This window comes from Chrysochloris asiatica, unplaced genomic scaffold (genome assembly GCF_000296735.1).
Source record: "Chrysochloris asiatica unplaced genomic scaffold, ChrAsi1.0 scaffold00097, whole genome shotgun sequence".
Lineage (NCBI taxonomy): Eukaryota > Metazoa > Chordata > Mammalia > Afrosoricida > Chrysochloridae > Chrysochloris > Chrysochloris asiatica.
Genome location: NW_006408615.1, coordinates 8806911 through 8824761, shown reverse-complemented (window position 1 = coordinate 8824761; position 17851 = coordinate 8806911). Strand labels below are relative to the sequence as shown.

At 51.3% G+C, this 17851-nt stretch overlaps 1 protein-coding gene across 2 annotated transcripts in view; it reads right to left on the bottom strand.

Moving 5' to 3' along the window:
* Positions 1–6684: 6684 nt before the first annotated feature.
* Positions 6685–17851, bottom strand: part of TTLL1 (tubulin tyrosine ligase-like family, member 1) — a 21316-nt gene continuing 10149 nt past the window's right edge. Inside the window, exons 6-9 of one of the 2 annotated variants that reach the window (XM_006866846.1) lie at positions 15848–15991; positions 11763–11849; positions 10317–10480; positions 6685–6814 (exon numbers count right to left, since the gene is read on the bottom strand). In XM_006866846.1, the coding sequence (XP_006866908.1) occupies positions 6685–6814; positions 10317–10480; positions 11763–11849; positions 15848–15991 (525 nt within the window). The remainder of the gene's footprint in view (positions 6815–10316; positions 10481–11762; positions 11850–15847; positions 15992–17851) is intronic. The other variant, XM_006866847.1, reaches the window with a different exon arrangement.

The following is a 17851-nucleotide window of genomic DNA, read 5'->3' as shown; positions in this document are numbered from 1 at the left end:
TCAAAACCAGGGCTCACTATGGCCAGGTTGTTGTTGTGATGTGCCATGGAGTGGGTTCCGACTCATAGAGACCCTGTACAGGGTTTCTGAGGCTGTAAATCTTTGTGGGAGCAGGAAGCCTCATCTTTCTCCCACAGAGCAGCTGGTGGATTCAAACTGCTGACCACACGTAACCCATTATGCTCCTTAAGGAAACATCTCATGAAGATGCTTTGAAGGAAGTGAGACAGGAGTGGGTGGTAAGGTGATCAGGAAGGCCTTCTCTGGGGAGGTGACAGTCAGGCAGTCTCAAAGGATGAGGAACCTGTCTATAGATAAAGACCAACAGAAGGAAATTCCAGGAGAGGGAGTGGTCACTGCAAAGGCCTTGAGGCAAGGATGAGATGGGCACCTTCAAAGGTTGCTCTGGTTCTGGCAAAATGAGCTTCAAGAAGCATTTGGTGGGGGACAGGAGCTGGAGCCTGTTCCAGTCTCAGGGGACAGCTTAGGAAGGTGCCAGGAAGGGTCTGAAAAGATCTGACTGAAGCTCTAAATTTTAGGAGAAAGAACAGGCCCATGGAGACTACAACTGTTCTTGGAAAGGCTTCGAGGAAGAGGTGAGGAAACCTTCAACCAGAAAATTCTAGGGAAGCCACAATCTCCCCACAGCAGTGCAGAAGTCACCCCTGTAAAAAACAGCTTCTCCCCAAAACTTACCCAATCGAGGTCATCTTGTAGCTAAATAACAAACTGTCTGCAATGTAAAGAATATCATCTGTAAGCACTGTAATTCTTTCTTTGAAAACCACCTGCATGAGACCAAACGGTAAATAACTACTTTAAAACTAAGAGGAGAATGTAAGGGGCTAGGGAAACTAGATGAATGAAAATGAAAACAACCAGTATGGTAATGATAAGACCATTCGTTCACAAATTGAGTAGAATGTAACCAATGCCACTCAACAGTCTGTGTAGAAACTAGTGAATCAGAACCTAAACTGGCTGTGTAATACACTGAAAACACAAAGTATCATTAAAACAAACAAACAAACAACCAAAAAACAGCTTCTCCCAAGACGACATTGTTGTTGTTGTTATGTGCCGTGGAGTCGGTTCCAACTCATAGCGACCTTGCCTAGGGTTTCCGAGGCTGTAAATCTTTATGGGAGCAGAAAGCCTCATCTTTCTCCTGTTAAACAGCTGGTAGTTTCGAACTACTGACCTTGTGGTTCCCAGCCCGATTTGTAACCACTACGCTACCAGAGCTCCTTACAGATGGTTAATAAACACGAGAAAAGAAGCCATTAGTCATTCAGAAGATACAAGTGAAACACACAAGGAGACAGTATCTCACACCTATACTGTTGTTAAGTGTCATCGAGTCCATTCTGACTTAGAGACACTATATAGTGTTTTCGAGGAGCAGCTGGTGGGTTTGAACTGTCGATCTTGTAGTTCACAATTCAGTGCTGATCCTATAGTGCCACACCAGGAGTCCCACACCTATACTGTTGTTGTGAAATGCCATTGGGTAGGTTCTAACCCATAGTGACCCTGTATACACTTTCCAAGAAGCAGCTAGTGAGCTTGAACTGCCGACCTTACAGTTCAAAGCAACTTTGCAGTCTGGTACATTTGAGTCAAGGTGTTGGAGGAGAGTATTGAAAGAGCCATGGGCTGCCAAAAGAACCAATAGATCCATTTTGGAAGAAGTGCAGCCAGAGTGCCCCTTGGAGACCAGGATAGACAAACTTAATCTCTCATACTTCGGACATATTGTCAGGAGGGACCAGTCACTGGAGAAGGATATCATGTTTAGTAAGGTGGAGGGTCAGAGAAAAAGAGGAAACCCCCCCCCCCAACGAGATGAACTGGCCAAGTGGTAGCATTGATGGACTCAAGCGTGGTAACAGTAGTGAGGTTGGCCCAGGATCAGGCAGTGTTTCGTTCTGCTGTGCATAAATAAGGTCACTATGAAGTCAGTACCGATTGGATGGTACCTAACAATGGCACCTAACAACAACAACAATAAGGAGCTCTGGTAGTGTAGTGGTTACAAATCGGGCTGCAAACCTCAAGGTCAGCAGTTCGAAACTACCAGCTGTTCCGCGGGAGAAAGATGAGGCTTTCTGCTCCTATAAAGATTTACAGCCTTGGAAACCCTGTGCAGGGTCGGTATGGGCCGGAACCAACTCCATGGTACTTAACAACAGCAACAACAATGTGAATAAAATTTATACTTTGTTGTTTTTGTTGAGTGCCATTGGGTCGGTTCTGACCCACAGCGATCCTGTATAGGGTTTCTAAGGAGTGACTGGAGAGTTTGAACCACTGACCTTGTGATTTAAACCAACTTTGCAGTTCAGCGAATTAACCCACAATGCCACATAAAAACCAGAATAAAGAAGTCAACCGCAGTACTGGGGAAGAAGTGCCGTCCCTGAGAAAAGGTAAATCCCTGCCCAGCTGCCAAGCAGCCTGCCCTTCTAAAGCCCAGAGCACATCACCCTCTCCCTCCATCCTGTAGCCTGGGGTCAAACTCAACCAGCAGGGCCCCGCCTCCTATCACCCACTGTCCCAGCCCGCCTTCCATTCCCTGGGCCTTCACCCCTAGCACCACCTCCTTACCCAGAATGCTCTTTCCCCTTCCACCTTGACACTTCTCTGCACCTGGGTAAATCTGTTAATATGTCGCCTCCTCCAGGAAGTCTTCCTTGATCTCGGCAGTCAGGGCTGTGCTCCCTCCCTCCTGGGGGCTCCCCTTTACAACACTTCTCCATTGGCACTGTCTTTTGCTCATCTCAGGCCCCTCTGAGCTGAACTCCACAAGGTAGGAACTGGTGTGGTCTGTTCATCATTAGGTCCCCAGCATCCATCACAGTGCTGGTCCAACAGCGGATGCCCCTTGGATCCTGGCTGATTTAATGGACAAGTGGGAAGTTCTGTTTGCTGGGATACTTAAGCTCCAATGACAGTTTGCCCAGAAGGCCTCCCTTCCCTGTTCACCAGCTGATGCTAAGCCCAGCATGGGGACCCCACGTGTGAGGAGAACTCTGCCCCCTAGTGTTTCATATGGCTGGTTTCTCTGGAGTGAATTGCCAGACCTTTCTCCTGAGGTTCCTCTGGGTGAACCTGAACCTCCAGCCTTGCAGTCCACCCAGCTTGTTAACCGTTTGCACTATCCAGGGGCTCCAGGGTTCCTACAGACCTTGTTTTACGATTTCTTTTTCCATTTTAAAGAAAGAAAATCTGAGGTTTCATGAGGGGTAGTGACGTCCCTAAGGTAGCACAGCGCTGATGAAGGGCGCAGCTGTGGCTAGAACCAAGCCCACTTTTCAATTCCTAGCTTGTCCTGGTATGGTACTGCGGGTTAATGCACGGGACCACGAGGTCAATTTGAACTGCAAAGTCAGCAGTTCAAGCTCACCAGCCGCTCCTCAGAAACCCTGTACAGGACCACCATGAGCTGGCCCCAACTCCACAGCACTAACAACAACAACAAATCTTCTCTCCTTGCCCTCCTTCTCCTCCATCATCTACCATTCGCTGGGCACTTGTTACATGCGCACCATTGTACACGTGATCTCAGTTAATGCTCCTACAAGGTTATGCTGAATGTTTCTACTCATTTTCTCATCAACATCTGCCCTTTAAAACCATGCCCCAAACTCTCCAGGGCGTTTACCTGGATTAGAGCTCCTGCAGGACTTTAATTCCTCCGCTGATAATATCACATCCTCTAAGTTATTAAACCACAGCCTGGAGTAGCAGGTACTTCTACATCCATCAACACTCACCCAAACACAAGAGGAAGAGACAATGGCCTCCAAGCTGGGGGAAGAGTCTTACAAAGTGTCATTAAGAAAAAAACAAAAAACCCACAACTTTTTATTGTGAATTGAGTGAAGGCTCACAGAGCACATCACCAGTTTTGCATTCAACAGATTGCACACTGTTCCCTTTCAATGACTGTAGTTCCCCCTCCATGTGACATCCCATTTCCTCCTTCTCCAATCCTTCTGACCTTTGTCCTTAGGTATATGCTGCTCTCTTTATCCTGAATGGATAAGGCTGGGGGATGCTGGGAGAAGGCAGGCATCTAGGGAGACACTTTCAGGTCTGGTTTGAGATCCTGACCCTGCGTGAGGGCCGCAGATATTGGGGAAATAGAACAGACGACACAATGGCTATCGAGAACGGGGGGCACTGAGGGTGGTAAAAAAAAGTGGCGAATGGATAATGATGATGGTTGCACAATGTGAAAAAAACAATTGTGAAAATTATCCCGAGGTGCCACCCTCAGACTTTGGGATCCACCTTCCCACCATCAAGGGGCAAAAAAAAATCCTTGTCCAGAACAAAAGAGAAAGATAGATGGAAGGGAAAGGATCCAAAGAGAAATCAATCCCTGGGACTTAGAGCCCACACAGACTCCAACCTCTTCAACCCTGAAACCAGAACTGGATGATGCCCAGCTACTGACTGTTCTGACCAGGGGCAGGCTCCAAGGTCCTCGACAGAACAGAAGAGAAATAGAACAAAACTGAAATTCCTTCAAAAGACCACTCCCATGGGACCAAAAGAGACAAAAGAAACCCTCAAAACGATCGCCCTAAGGTCACCTTCAAACATGGAACTGAAGCTATCTCTGTGGGTCATCCTTCAGCCAAATACTAGACTGGCTTATAAAATAAACAGAATCACCCAAGTAACGTCTTAGATGAGACCAAATGGTCACCCTTTACACACAAAGCAAGGTAAGACAGTAAGGAGGGGCAGGGCAGCTAGATCAGCGGACACAGGACATGGTGAGAGTGCTGACATATTGTCCTGTTAAAGGGGAACCTAATTTGCTGTGTAAACATTCACCTGAAACACACTAAAATATTAAGTTGTTAAAAAAAAAAGAGGGAGGTAGCCGTGGGGCCTGAGGAGAGCAGAGGCAGGTCGCAGTGGAGGAAGGGTTCCGGGCGTGGAGGTGGACGCCCAGCCGTGTATGGACAGTGCTGCTGACTCGAAGCGCTTCCCAGGCCACCCCGAAGGTTATGTGTCCTGCCCGTGTGTGTTCTGGAAGTGCTGAGAGGAAACATCTGCCTCAGAGCATGACAACACCTTGCCACAGCCAGTATCTGACTAGACTCTCTTTAGCAGAGGCTCACGGTCACCTAGCAACCTGGTGACCTACACAGGAACGACTTTGTCTCCAACATGACCAGGTTTTCTCAGTCTTCAGACCGAGGGTACCCTCCCACACCAGGTCTACGGGAGGCAAACACAACCACAGCTACAAGAGAACACGTGGGCTGTAGGGATCGCTGTGTGGGAGGAGCACCTTGGACCGAGGAGACTCCAGCTGGTCGTGGTGATGTGGCACCAGGGTGGGGTCCCCAGTCCTGTGGATGATGCCCCCTCCTGGGGCAGGCAATAAGAGCGGAACTAGCAATGCCCACTGTGGCCCCTGTTAGTTCTGAGGTAAACAGCAGCCACGCCTGTTTGCTCCACGAAGAAACAAGGGTCCCAGGAGCTGACATGTCAGCCTTGAGAACAGAGCCAATGAGTCGCCAAGTCAGGTCCCGAGCCCAGGCTGGCTGGGAGACTGATGTGACTATTCCAGGTCGTGGTGTGGTGTGGTGTTCACACACATTCTACACATACAAATCCATTCATGAAGCTGAGGCAACTTTGGGTTTAAAGTGAATAGCATACAAATCCCCCTACACTGCAGTTTCTTTGGATTCTGGATAAATGCCATTTTATATTTCTGTCACTTGAAACAATACCACATTCCTTCAAATAATCTTTTCCCTGGCAGAGAAACATCATTAAAAATATGTACGTGTGCGCACACATACACACACGCGCACCCGGCAGGTAACATGTATACCTGGCCCATTTTCATGTGTAGGTACCAAGGCAGCGGAGCCTAGGGCTTAGGTGAAACCTCCATCTGAAGTGGATCCTCTGCAAACTACTGTGAGACCCAAACTCGGTTCCAGATGTCACAAGAGAGAGTCAGCGGGAAGTTCTCAAGAGAAACTGAAAGTAGTGAACTGGATGCTTGTGTAAACAAGTGTCAGATGTGAACCAGGACGACAGTGAACGCCCCAGGCTGCCTCTTACTTACACTCCCATCCCAGAAACCAGCAGGGCATCCATCCCTCTACCTCTGACTCAGATACTGCCCCATGGCTCTCTGGGAGTCACCAGTGTCCATGACGACCTCGTGTAAACACCTGGCCAACGCACCTCAGAGTCTGTGGTGAAACCCAGTGCTGGTACAATGCAGGACAGGCTGGTTGACGAAGCAGAGCACAGAAGGAAGACACGTCCAGGTGACTGCTTTCTTCACAAGCACAGCCAAGTACAAAATGAACCACACAGGGAGAGCCATCAGGTTAAACACACCGCTTTCTGGTGACACTATTATTCTTGAAGGATACTCAGAGGATCTGCTTTTAACTTGGAGCAAATGTTACAGAAATGTGACTACCTTCTAATACATGAAGTCACATTTGGAAGCCGCTAACTGTCTGCCGGGTCTGAGTGCTACCAGTGCTAATGAGCTGGACCCCTTTGCTTTCCACAACAGGGCCTGTTTATTTACGTACAGTGCTTACGAAAGGCTAAGGGCTCTAGAGAAGGAAGCTGTGAGCAGCAGTCTTCCGCCTGGCCCTGCCAGCTGGCCTGATGCCCTCCTGCTGGCCTTTACTTCCAGGTGGTGAGGACGCTTCTCCCCGAGTCCCTTGACCGGCTGCCTTTGGGGCCCAGCGACTGCCCCGGACGACTTCTCAGGTCCCGGTCGGCCCCGTCCCCCTGGGCCAGCTCCTCATCGTACCTAGAAGCAGAGTAGTTGCCACAAGATCACCATGGGCCACCTCACTCAGAGACTACCTGACCAGTCCTCTCCAGTCCACCAAGCACCACCCCGAGGCCACTGAGCAAGAACAGGGTGCTGTTGTACTGATTCCCACTGCCAGCGCCCTGTATGTGTCGGGGTAGAACTGCACTACACGGGTGCTCGGGGTAGGACCATGCTCCACAGGGTGCTCGGGGTAGGACCTTGCTCCACAGGGTGCTCGGGGTAGGATCGGGCTCCACGTGCTCGGGGTAGGACCGCGTTCCCCGTGCTTGGGGTAGGACGGTGCTCCATGGGTGCTCAGTGGCAGTTCTTTTGAAAGCACACTGCCAGGCCTTTCTGCCGAGGTGCCTCTGGGTGGACTGGAGCCTCCAGCCTTTTGGTTAGCAGCCAAGTGGCCTTGTTAAACTGTTACTGATGGCAGGGTCCTCCCCCATTGGTCAGCTGACATTGGATCCAGCCACCAGATCCACTGACCATCAAGGAAGAATGACACCCTGGAATCAGCCCAGGGTGGAGGAGGGGAGAGCTGCTGTCTCTAAGGCCTCCAGGCAGGGGGTCTCTGAGGCACCACTGACCACCAGCTCTGACCACGCCCCCATTTCTAGTGAATGCTCTTCCCTCAGGCTGTTCCAGTGCTGACTAGTGGAGGAGGTGGGGGGGAAGCTCTGGGGTTTCTGCCTTTGAAAGGGACCAAGTGGAATCTCAGCTGCCAGCTGGCGTCTGGGAAAGCCCTGAGGCGGACCTCCAGCAAACAGTACCCATGGCAACTTTTACACTGTTGAATGATCTGTGGAAGCTGGTTATGGAAAGTGCTCGCTGACACCTCCCCTCGAGCGCCGCCCAGGGCACATGCCACACCTGCTGTGCCCCAGAATAGGCCCTTGCCTTTCCCACTGCCACTGGTGCTGCCCCGCCTGACTCAGAAAGGTGGGCACATGTTGCCTCCGCTTCAGATGAGAAGACACGGGCAGAGGCCTGGGCACTAAGTCACATACATCAGGTAGTAGAGGTGGGGTTTGAACCCAGGCCTCGGGAATCAGGCATCAGAGCTGCAGCGCTGAGCGTGTCCAGCAGTCCTGCTGAGGGTTAGGATACGTGGTGGCTGGAGACCCTGGCCATACTCCGACATTTACGTCAAACCGAAAGACACTCTGCTGACTGCCGCTGTAGCTGACTTCTGCGGACTTCCTCTTTCTGTCCTTTCATGGACCCAGAATGGGGAGGAAAGCGCTAGAAAAAATACCAGTTATGCTCTGGTGACAAATGGGGCTGAAAGGAGAGGGGAGAGGCAAGGAAAAACTCCCAGGTCCTCCTCCCTTCCGGGCACTAGATGAGGTCACAGGTCACTGGAACCACAATGTGGGACCCGAGGGCTCTGCCTGCTTACACATGCCTCTCCCAGGAAGCCCCAGGCTCCCTGTTCTCCAGGCCTGTGCCCTGACAGGGCCACTGATGGGGGTGGGGGACAGTCGGACTCTGCTGAGTGAATGGGGGGAGATATACATGTGGTCTCTAGGCTTACAGACAGCATACAACACTGGGTGTGCACTGGGCAGGCAGGTGGGTGGGGTAGGCTATTTTCCCTGGCAGGTCTGGCCACTTTCCTGGCCTACATAGGGAGAATCAACAGTGCCCGAGGGTTCGTCCAGGCTTTCCTTCCTGGTGTTGTTGGTTAAAGACTGGGGAGGTACAGCCGCCACGTCAGCCTGGGGCCCTGGCCAGCAGAGGACGCGCAGGTGCAGCGGCGTCACAGCCAGGATGCAGTCTGGTAAATTCACCTGCAGCCCTAGTCACGTCATCTGTCAGCCCATTTGGAAAGCTCTGAAAGGGAGGTCGGTCCTGGGCACTAAACGCAATGCAGAGCACCTGGCCTGGTACGTGGACAGGGCCCTGTTCCCTCTCAGTCCCTTCCCCTCCTAGTCAGCGCCCTGTCTCCAGAGGCGAGGGGCCCTCAACTTTGTCAACTGAGCGAGTGGGAGCCACCAGCCCTGCACCAGAGCTGCAGTCCCCACGGAGGGGAAGGGGTGGCTAAGAGTGTCACTGCTTTAGCTCTTTAACAAGAGGAGGGCAGTGCTGATTCTGACCCCATGAAGGCTGTGAGGGGTGTAGGATCGTGAGCCACCGCAGCAAAGTCCCAGACTGGATGGACGAGGAGGCCCACATGCGCCTCCCCCTGCCCTCAGTGCCTCCCCTGGCACACCCCGCTCTCCACACCCCTCCTCATCCGTGTCTGGCTGCACATAAGCATGGACATTGTGCCCAGCAGACAACCAAACTTGGGGTCTGTGATGGGCCTGTGTTCAAACCCCACGCCAGCAGCGCCAAACAGCTGAGAGCTGCAAGATGCGTGTATGCACATGTTTCACAAATATTTCTTTCTGGTTTGATGTTTTAATTAGAGACATACCCCAGCAATACTAGGCTCGGTCCCAGACCACCACAATAAAGCAAGTCACACGAATGGTTTTGGGTCCCCAGTGCATATGAGAGGGACGCTGACTCTCTAGTCATCTATGAAGTGAGCGGCAGCGTGAAATCCTGTGAGAATGACCACAAGGGGACAGAGACACAAAGAGAGCACTTGAGCTCGGGAAAACGGCGCTGAGAGACTTGCTTGGCGCAGACCTTCCATTTGTAAAACATGCACGTAGCTCGATACGAGGATGTATGCCAGTGACTGAGGGCCTTTGCTTTGTTCGAATGTCAGTGGGATCTGGATGCACGAGCTCGGGCTGTCTTTAGTGCAGTCTCCTCCCGGCCCAGCCATCACCCACACTGACAACCCGCTCTCTGGGTCCTAGCACATGCTCCCCAGCCGTTCACCCAGGGCCCGCAGTGTAAGCTCTCCACCAATCCAGACCCCCTAATGTTCCCTGGTATGAAATAACCCTAATTTATGCCGACAATGCCCTCGAGAGAGAGGTACTCTGTGTTCCTACTGTTCGTCACTACCAACATGCCAATTAACTTCTCTAAGCCTTTGTTTCCACATCTGTAAAAGGGAGCTAATGACGATCCTTACCTCCTAAGATGGATGGGTAAATAGGACATGGCGTGGTTCCCTGGTCTGTGAGAGACCCACAAACATTAGCTAATATTACTATTTCTTTTGCTTGCCACAATGTAAGATTAATCTTATCATGCCATTAAGCATGTGTACAGACTGAAGCTCTAAAGAGTTTTGGTGTCAAACAGCTGTTAAGTGGTAGGGCCAGAAGGTGAGCAGGCATCCTGCTGAATAGGTGGCTGGCACTGTGCCCTGCTGCCCGCTGTCCCTGGCAGCTACCCCAATCATAAACACCTCGTAAGCAGAAAGCTAATCTTAGCACCCAAACTGCTTTTCTGCCACAACGTGGTCTGCCCGACAGTGTCGTCCGTAAGTGACACACGTGGTCCACATTGAACCAGAAGATGCAAAGGGGACCTTGCTTGACACACTCCTCAATTTAAAGGCGCCGCAGAGTCCCATACAACTTACAGAATCTCATAATTGCCGAGGACTTCCTTTGGGGGGGACTTGTTCCACTTGCAGTCCGGAATCTCACCATTAGGGACCGCGATGTTGAGGGTATCGTTAATCAAGTTGTACTTCAGGATCCGGTCGTTGGCGGTGCTGGAGGTGAGAGACGGGGACGCGTTAACCTAGGAGAGGAAAAAGCCCATAGTCCTCACTTGCATCACTGACTCCTTTGGAATCAAAACATACAGCGCAGAAGAAAAGGCTGGCTACCCATATGACCAGCACAGCTGCCACTTAATACCATTTGTATCAAATGCCTCAGGGCATCTTGTCTGGGCAGCAATTCCTGATCTCAAAGTGATCACAGTATTTCAAGGCAGGAGTAGTCTATGACCCACAACCCAGCCACTATACAAATCAAAAAGCAAGTCCACGTCCATCAGGAATGCAGCCTCCGAGTTTGTCAATCTGTGACCGGCTCTGTCTGTAGGACCCAGAACCTCTCAGGCTTCATAAGCAACAAAGCAAAGACGCCCGAGTAAGAAGCATGTTGAGGTCTGAGTCAAACGTAAGAGGCCTGTGTTTTGCTGAGGGTGATGCTTTGTTAATAAAGCAATATTGTCATTGCTAGGTGTCATTGAGGTGATTCACACAGGGATCCCAGGTGACTCCATGTGACAGAATAAAACAACCCCACACCTAGTTGTCAGAGGGTTTCATTTACTTGGATCCACGTGAGTCAATGCCCACTTCCATGGGCATTGACTCATGTGGTTTCATTTACTTGGATCCACATGAGTCAATGCCCATGGAAGGAGCAGTTGGGAAATCAAGGATGTATTATATTGGGCAAATCTGCTCCAAAAGATCTCTCTGAAGATCTCTGAAGAGCTAAGATGCCACATTGAGAACCAAAGTGCACTTGTTCCCAGGTCATGGTGTTTTCAATCTCCTCATATGCATGTGAAAGCTAGATGGTGAGTAAGGAAGATGGCAGAACTGAAGTGAAAGTAGCCGGTGAATAAGGAAGACGGAGGAACATCACAGTTTTGGGAAGGAATACTGAACATGTGACTGCTTTCACAGGGCTCCCGGGCTTGGGAGCTCCTTTCTTGGATGGAAACAAGACCCGACCTACAACCAGGGACATACGATCAGGAACCCACTGGTCAGGGTACAAGACCGCCAAAGCACAGGCTGGTTGAGAGCTCCAGGGTCTCAGGTGCTGCCGACAGGCTCTTGTGGACACTCTGAGCTGGATGATGGCAGCTCCCTCTCTGGGTCACACTCCATTTCAAGGGGCAGCAAACTGTCAACCTGGAACATCTGTCCCTTTCCTGTCTAAGACCTAAGCTGCCCCAGTCCTGTGACTAGGACTGAGGCCCGTTTAGCCAGGGGCCTGTGAGCCGGATGCAGGCAGAACATTCCATACACGGTACAGTGACAATGCTGGTGAGCACTCACCTCAATCAGCCAGGGCTTCAGTCTGTCATCGATGATGATGTCATAGCCATAGCATTCGAAGCAGTGCTTGTCATTGTTCATCACCGGCTGCGGAGAGAGCCAAAGGTGCAGTGAGACCACCGTTCCAGGGGGCCACGTCCCACCTCCTCTCTTCCCTTTCTCTCCCAGAGGGCTCCAGGACTGAATGCATCCCTCGGCCTCACACACGGAATTTATGATGCGGGGGCCAGTGACTCCACGCTTCCCTCCTCAGAGCTGACCACCGACTACCCGTAAGCTTGGGGCCCTGGGCTGAGGCTGCACAGCCTTTCACAAGCAACGGGAACCTGTCACCAGGCTGTCACACATGTGCAGGCTCCCAGGGACATGGGGCAGCACCCGATTAGGAACCTCTTGTTTCAAGAAAATAGTAAATCCACCTAATGCAGAAATCGGAACTTCTCAAATCTTTTTACTTCTCAATTCCATTTCACTGCACACAAACCTGCTCACCAAATGCATTGAAAAAAAAAAAAAAAGGCAAAACACTAGGCTGCTAGCTTACAACAGATTTCAGCACCCTATGAAGGAACACATGAGGAGAGGAAATGAGTTCCTTGAAGTGGCCTTTCACCTTGGTTCCTTAGAAGAACAGCTCCCCACTAAGTCCTGAGGTTTACCTTTGCCCTAAATTTTCTACCCCAGAGCATTTACTTTTGTCCAGGTTGATTGGTGTTTCTTGGGAAAGCTATCAACAACTTGCGGTGTGATACTTTTTGTCTGGTTCTGTGATTGGTATGCACTTTGCAGGGATTGGTCAAAAGACAATGTAAACGAGGTAAGTTGCAGCCTACCATGTAAATGAGGTGTCTGTGGCCAACCCAATAGGGACTGCGCACTGACAGGCCTGGTGGGAGTAAGTACCATGCCTGTAACTAACTAAGCAGCCAGCCTCACAGAGGTTTTTGAAACAAAAACAAGCCAAGAGAAAAACAGGGAAAAAACAAAAGGAATAAAGAATAGAAGGAGAGAAAGAGTGAGAGGAGGCAGTAAGGAGCCTCCTCAAAGAGTGGGAGCGCTGGTCAGGGCTGTAAAAGAGAAGACAGTGACAGGCCCCAGAGGGACCCCGCAGTGCGGGTGGAAACAGAGGGGTCCTCAGGAAGCGGGGGGAGCAAGCGAAAGGAGTCTGTTCTCAGGGGCCAATTAGAGCAGGTCCTCAGTGGACTGAGAGGAGCTGAGTAGGCTGTTGGGCACTGAAGAAGGGAGACTTGCCTCCAGGCTCCCTGATCCTGACCCTGAGCTATAGCCTGGTCCTTAATATACAGCTAATCTGTAAGTAGGCCGTGTGAGTTTGGTGTGGCCATTGCAGAAGGTCATCAAACTCAGAAGAGAAGAAGGGAGTGTCGCAAGGAGGGGCAGCTGCTGTTGGAACTGGTAGGACAGTGGGAGAGTGGAGGTATGTCTGACCCCCACCTCACAGGAACCACCACCAGCTGTGTGCTGATGGTCATTCACGCCTCCCACAATGACACACCCAGAATCCGTATTTTCACCAGGAGCCTTGCATACTCCAAAGTCAGTGAGTCCCGTGGACGCCGCAATGCGGCCTATTTATGGTGGGGGGGGGCTCAATTTCGACCTGGAAGCCCCTGAGGGAGAAGGGCCCACAGATGACCTGCCCACCTACTCCTGGATTCTGGAGGAAAGCCAGGCTCCTGCGTTGTGTCTAATATAGAGGATCACATGTCTACACGAACCCCGGTGTCTTGCCCCCACCACTGTCCACTAAAGCCTCTGCAGGTCCAGCAGTTGCTCAGCCTGTCATGCCCTAAGCCATGCTCCCAGTCTCCAACTCTCTGGGCATTCTGCCCCAGCTGTCCCTGTCCCTCGCTGCTTGTCCAATCCATCTCGGTTCCAGACACAACACCTGCTACCGCTTGTGCTCCTCCCTGCCGCACCCCCAGATCTCTGTGTGCCTGGGAAAATTCAGGAAATACCTGCTGAGTGAATGGAGAAGAACCACATAAATAAATCCTTGCCCCCAAGGCCCTCAGCCTGAGAAGTCCAACAGTTTAACAGCTTGGGAAGCCAAGACTAGGAGAGGCAGCCAGAGTTACTCCCAGAGGCGCCAGCCAGGAATTAGGCATGTTCCGGGGCCAAGATTCAGGCTTACTTGATGAAAAAGCTAACTGTGAGGGGGCTTCAACAAGTCTGAGATGGAAAGATCATGAAAATTTCCACGAATATTCAGAAGCCCCCTCCCTATTTCTGGAAGCTTAGTCAGGACAGAGAATCAGATGGGTTAGGGATGGAGGCCAAGGGGTTAGTTGAATCACAAGATCAAGTTCACGCCCCCAAGCATTGCGTTATGTCTGCGGAGCATTTGTCATAGAATACCAGAGTTGCTGACAAATTTCAGAATAAGGCACCCGAGGCTCAGAAATGTGGGTGCTTCCCACCAGATGGGAAGTCATGTCTGAGCCCAGGCCTCCCCAGTGCTCCACCATCCAGGCCATAACAATGGCTTCAGTGGAGTAAGACCTGGAAAACTCTGCCAGATGGTTAGCTAGAGCCGGAGGGAGTCCCGTTCAAGTCCTCGGTGTGAACAGAGAGAAAAGGCCACACCCAGAGCTCATGGACAACTTCATAAAAACCAAAGAGCATCCAACTCAAGACCAGAGACAGTGGAGGCGCCCCCTCACCAAAGAAGCCAACTGAGCACTTCTTCTCACAGGGTTATTCTGAAGGGGGCTCTTACGTACAGGGTGGGTTCAAGCTAGGCAGGTATGCTGAGAGAAAGCCAGGTGAGAGCCTGAGTTTTCCACAGAGAAGGGTTCGTATCAGTGTTTTCACAGACACCACCCCTAACCGCGTGTCACCAGAGCCATGATCACACAGTCTCCAAAACAGCCACATCACACGTCTCTGACTGTGGGAGTGACAGACATGTCCACAGCCCCTCAGCTCCACGGGTGTGGGATGCAAGGGACAGTCTGGCCTTCTTATCCCGGTGTGACTTGGGTATGATTTCTGAACCTTTTTGAAGTTTTAGAAGCACCTTTATTATGAGAATGGGAGGTGTCCAACATACGCAGGCTCCAGGGAACCCAGTCATGTGCCCACCCTTTCATGGGTCAGTCTGTCTGGGACCTGCCTCTGCAGACAGCAAGGCAGACCACACTGCCCTCAGAGGAGAGAGGAGAGGCCACGAGAACAAGAGTGGAGTGAGCTTGGCAGTGTGGGATGGTCAATGCTATGCCAGAGGATGAGGCCCGCATCTGCTCTGCCCCTCCCGGTTCTTCGGGCTGAGCCTCCACATGACTGAGGTGTCACATGGGGTCAGAAAGCCCCTGAGATCCCATGCGGGAAGCACTGAGAACAGTGGCTGGCAGATGGGTGCACAAACACTTATTCCTCTCCCCCCACCCTCGAAAAGAGATGTGCATCCGCTTTAAAAACTGGGAAGGAAAATTAACCAAATAGATACAGGATGAGGTGGGGCCTGTGGCTTTCAGCCCTAGACAGCTCAGAAATACCAAAGTCAAGAGGCCTTAATGTATGTCCAAGAGAAGGCCTAGGGGGGGAAGTGGGAAAACTGTTGTTGCAGGGAGGAAATTGTCATCACTGAGATGAAAGAAAACATATAATTTATTGAATGTAAAGCTGATGATCTTTCCATTAACCTTCACTCAATTCACAATCAAAAGTTAGAAAAAGAAAAAAGCCTTAACCAGTGTCTTGATGGTTTCAACGGGTCCAGCCGGGCACCAATGATGGTGGTGTCCAAAGGCCTGGCTTCTGTGGCTGCTTCCAGAGAAGCCTGGGCTGCGCCTGGTGTGCACTGTGCACACACACACACACACACTGTGCACCCGTGCACACCACACACACATGCACACACATACTGTGCACCCGTGTGCACACCATACACACGCACACCACACACACTGTGCGCACCCGTGCGCACACACACACAAACGGAGAGCCTCCCTACATTGCAGGAGCAGCCCGGCAACTGTCTGACCCTCTCTCTGCCTCACTCGGCTTCTGGGCTGAGTGCGCTGGCTGCTGTCCCTCCTCCCGGTGCATCTGGGCTGGACACTCACCGCCACCGCCTTCAGGGACTGCACGATGATCCAATGGATCTCGTCAAACAGCTTGCTGGTGACCTCCCTGCCCCGGGTACTCTCCAGGTACAGCCGCAGGTTGCTCACGGTCCACTTGCCCCCGTGGATGTGATTGTAGTCGTCCTGCAGGGTCACAGGGTACCTGAGGCATTTGTTCTCTGAACCCACCCATGTCTCCCCACCTGCTGGGTCGACATGGTCCTCTCCCCAGGGAGATCTTGGCCTTCTCTCAACTTAAAATCATTCCACTCTGGACCATAGTCATATGTCACATAATGTCCACCAATGTGGTTGTCAGGTGCCGTGGAGTCGGTTCTGACTCACAATAGGCCCAGAACACTGTCCTGCGCTGTCTTCGCTGTGGTTGCTAGGTATGAGCCCATCATTGTTGCCTCTGTATCAATGAAGAATAAATATTCACTGAAGGTTCTGTGAAATCGGATGTTGTGTGATTTGGACTTTGTACCTGGACCACAAACAAGTTCCATTTCAAAGTCTGTCTTTAAGTTGCATCTATGCAACTTACGAATCGGGCTGCGAACCTTAAGGTCAGCGGTTCGAAACTACCAGCCGCTCCGCGGGAGAAAGATGAGGCGTTCTACTCCCGTAAAGATTTACGCCCTCGGATACCCTGTACAGGGTCGCTATGGGTCGGAACCGACTCGATGGCACTTAACAACAACAACAACAACATGCATAAACTGGGAAAGTTAGGTTAAATTTTTTCCTAACCTATAGTATGGTGGTGGTGGTTCTGTGCCGTGGACTTGGTTCTGACTCATAGCGACCCTGTACAGGGTTTCCGAGGCTGTATATCTTTACAGGAGCAGAAAGCCTCATCTTTCTCCTTTGGAGCAGCTGGTAGTTGTGAACTGCTGACCTTGCAGTTTGCAGCACGGTTTGTAACCACCACATTACCAGAGCTCCTTAGCCTATAGCCTATAGTATAGAGTGTACGTTTTTATGCATATAAATTAAAGCCAGACTATAACATCATCACTTAAAGCACCTCTTGAATGTAACAGCACAGTAAACACAACCACAGCATCTGGCTGCATGTGTTGTTACGAACCACTCTGCGGACCCTGGATCTATGGGGGTTGGGCCCACAGACAGATGTTAGGGGGCGACGTTCTGCAGCCCAGGACTGTATTCTTATCAGTGACCGTCTACACCTTGTCATGCCTGCAGGATCATTACTTCAGGAACCCTGGCAGCTCCGTGGGTTAAGCATTGGGCTGTTCACTGAAAGGTTGGTGGTTCGAATCCACCAGTGGCTCTGTGGGAGAAAGATGAGGCCATCTGCATCCTTGGTGAGGCTGAGGGCAGTTCTAGTTTATGCTACAGGGTTGCTATTATTAATCAGAGTTGAGTCAGTGGAAGTGGGTTTTTGGGTGGATCACCTGCTGTGATGGCCACCCGATCCCCTACCAAAATAAGTAAGATGTTCCTCCAGCCGAGACCCTCTCTGGGACCTGCCCTTGGCTAACAGGGGGTCTGGCCTAAGGTGACAGCCCTCGAGGGAAGCCCACATCCCAAACCTGGTTGATACCAAAGTACCAGCCCCCTGCCTCCAGCTCCTGCTCCATTCGGAACCAGCTGCAGGACGGTCCCAGCTCTAGAGCGCCTCTAGAGGGCACGACCCTTCAGTTCGCAGATGAGTGCTTAATTACTGTGCCACCAGGGGTCCCTGCAGCATTTCATCAGAAATCTTTCAAAACATTTGAAAGAGTCATTTCCAAACATCATCTACTCCGGAATTATCTGCTCTTTTCTTCCCCTCTGTAACCCCATCTCCACCTGCTCAGGGCACTGTGTGGAAGGCAGGATGGACGCTTCTCTCCATGGGCCATACCCACAGTCCTCTGCACCTCCAGACAGCACCAAGGTCCCTCTGCCCTTTGTCATCCTCAGTTTCTTGGAGACTGCCTCCGCTGCAGGTCTCCAAGCTCTGAGGGCAGGAAGTGGGTGGGTGGGTGGGGG